Source organism: Lolium rigidum, chromosome 7 (genome assembly GCF_022539505.1).
Source record: "Lolium rigidum isolate FL_2022 chromosome 7, APGP_CSIRO_Lrig_0.1, whole genome shotgun sequence".
Lineage (NCBI taxonomy): Eukaryota > Viridiplantae > Streptophyta > Magnoliopsida > Poales > Poaceae > Lolium > Lolium rigidum.
Genome location: NC_061514.1, coordinates 13,385,116 through 13,387,928, shown reverse-complemented (window position 1 = coordinate 13,387,928; position 2,813 = coordinate 13,385,116). Strand labels below are relative to the sequence as shown.

Here is a 2,813-nt window from a genome sequence, read left to right as displayed (position 1 = left end):
AATGAAAGCATCCTTTATAAAAAGATGCCGTTATTTATCCACTGGCATTTGTTGTCATGCTACCCTGCACGATCCGCGCGATCGAAGTTTCGCGGCGGCTTCCTTGGCCCCGACGTAAACCCCGGCCAAGCCGCGAGTCGCCGATTTGCGGCCTGGTCCTGGCTCTGGCTGCCTATAAATCCAGTGGCCGGGTCACTCCCTTGCCACCCACACCACACAAGCACTACTCTTCCTTTGCTCGCTGAGCTGCGCGTCCAACTCATAGCCAGAGACACAGCACACGCCACCCGCATTTCCATTCCGTTCAAACTCTTTCATTCTGTCCCGTCGCTGCTGAGCTTGCACCCTCCGCCGCCCCGCCCGGAGCAATTCGCCGCCGTTGAAGGACCGTTCCCGGTCGGCGTGATGAAGGTGAGTGCTTGCAGCCGACTGAATTGCGAATTCTTGTCTGATTTTAACGGCTTTTGGTTGTTTTTTTTTTTGGCTGATTTTGGTTTTGTTCATGGCCGATTGCAGAAGGTTGTGCTGAAGCTGGACCTCCACGACGACAAGCAGAAGCAGAAGGCGCTCAAGGTCGTCTCCGGTCTCCAAGGTGTGCTAACTCCCCTGCTTCTTATTATCCCTCTTCTGTTCTCTGTTATTGCTCTGCTTCGCCATAATCATGGAGGTGGAGGAATTAGTGGCAAGGATGTTAACCCGCGGATCCATATCTGAATTCGAATACTCAAAGAGAAACACGGAATTTGACTTCTGACGAAATCGTAACTTGGTGCTTCAGGTATCGACCAGATCGCCGTGGACATGAAGGACCAAAAGATGACGGTCATCGGCACCGTCGACCCCATCGACCTCATGGCCAAGCTGCGCCGAAAGCTCTTCCCCACGGCGCAGATCATCTCCGTTGGCCCGGCCAAGGAGGAGAAGAAAGACGACAAGAAGGGCGGCGACAAGAAGGACGCTGCCGGTGGAGGGGACAAGAAAGACGGCGGCGGCGACAAGAAGGACGGCGCCGGTGCGGACAAGAAGCAGCAGGTCGTGCCGGTGTACCCGCACCACTGGTACCCGCCGCCGCCGCAGCCGCGCTACGCCGTCCACAGCGTCGAGGACGACCCCAACTCCTGCGTCATCTGCTGATCGGCGCGAGCCCGCCCAGGAGATTCCCTGTGTACATTTTTGCAGCTGGCCTGTCAATCGGGGCCTGCTCGGTGGTGCCGCTGACGGTGGTTGGTGGTTGCTGTACTCGTCAGCCTACCTGCTGCGGCGATCAACGGCGTGCGCTATAGTATGTGGTCGTGTAATTAAGTAAGGATTGCAGAGGTGCTCGTCCGGTAGCTGCTGTTTGGCTCTTTTTATAGTAGACTAGTAAATATGCTCGTGCTTCGCTACGGATGGAACGATTAAAACATTGGTACATTGAAGGTCATCACTAAAAATTAACCCATCAGATTTGCTCATGTACCTCGGAGGGCATGTTCTGATGCGAATACTTAAAAGCTGCCATGGATGTAAGCCAGCACCGTCCATATCTGCTACAAAAAAAAATCGTATTGATTCATTAAAGATCAAATTAAATTGATTTGAAGCTACCTAAGGCTGTTTGAAGGGAGCTGCTTTTGTGTCCAACTGAACATGGTACTGAAGTACCAGGCACTTAAGTATATTGTATTATCAGAAAAGTAACCTAAAATATTACCTAGTATACAATTTCACATAGATAAGTGGTATGCTCTGATTCATTTTGTTGTAATGCTTGACACCACGATGGACAGTCTCAGCCATATACTCTAGAACCAAGTTTAGATACATTTAATCCTTCCCAGTTGTAGAAAGAAATAGTGCTTCGGAGCCATCATTTTTGAGCTTGAAAACATCATGAGCCAACACACATGTAAAATAGGAATCCAGCATGTCGACAGATCTAAACCACCACATATATATAGTTATAAGGCATTGCAAGCTTTGAAACTATCATACTGTTGTTCGTGACGAAGTATTTACCCATCAAAGTGATTGAATATCTTCGCAGATCCGTGGATGACGATCCCTATCACTACATACTTGCACACTCTAAACAATCAGCAATATTGTGCGCTACTAACACATGTATCTAGAGGCTCTAGTTGCCATGGTTTGCACTGGTAGCACCTGACCTTAACCTTACTATGTGCTACTACGGTACAATCAGCTACCTTGCAAGTTCAGTTAACAAATGGAGTAGTAAATATTAAGTTCATCTGGCCAGCTTGAATCTGGATTTATTGCATTTATTATTCCACACACAGGCCAGCAGCTAAAGCCATGAAACATTGTTACAGTCCTTTTCTACCTTTGCCATGAAGAAGTTAGTCTGACCATAAATCATCATTATCCCTATCACAGTTTATGAAAGCGTGGAGAACTTTCATCAATTCAAGCACTTCCAGCAGATATTGAAAGCTATGTCATGTTTCTGAATTTATTGGATGATCGTTGTACACAGCATCTCACAATGGAACAACACAAATCCTCCTAAAGTTTTCTGTAATTATCTTTCAATTAATCCTTGAACGCCAGTAGTCTGAATGCTTACCAGAGAGAGGGAAAAAATGCTTCTTTAATTTTTATCAAATTGCTATTTTGACAGAGTTCTGGAGTTGTAATATGGCTAAGTGGTGGTGGTGGCCGAGCATGTCGGCAAGCCGGCAGCCAACAGGTTCACCGTTCACATGAGCTTCAGACCTCCAGACCTCCAGTACAGGACAGGAGCGAACGAGTTTCTCCCATCCCCCATCCGCTCTGCCCTCCTCCGTTGCTGACACGAGTTCTGGGAGGCT

The 2,813-nt window shown here is 48.0% G+C and overlaps 1 protein-coding gene across 1 annotated transcript; it reads left to right on the top strand.

Annotated features, from left to right (window-relative positions):
• Positions 1-217: 217 nt before the first annotated feature.
• On the top strand, positions 218-1,341 carry LOC124673596 (heavy metal-associated isoprenylated plant protein 39-like). Its single transcript, XM_047209645.1, has 3 exons — positions 218-411; positions 517-592; positions 779-1,341. Exons 1-3 carry the CDS (start codon positions 406-408, stop codon positions 1,132-1,134), a joined length of 438 nt encoding a protein of 145 aa, XP_047065601.1. The 5' UTR covers positions 218-405; the 3' UTR covers positions 1,135-1,341.
• Positions 1,342-2,813: the final 1,472 nt, after the last annotated feature.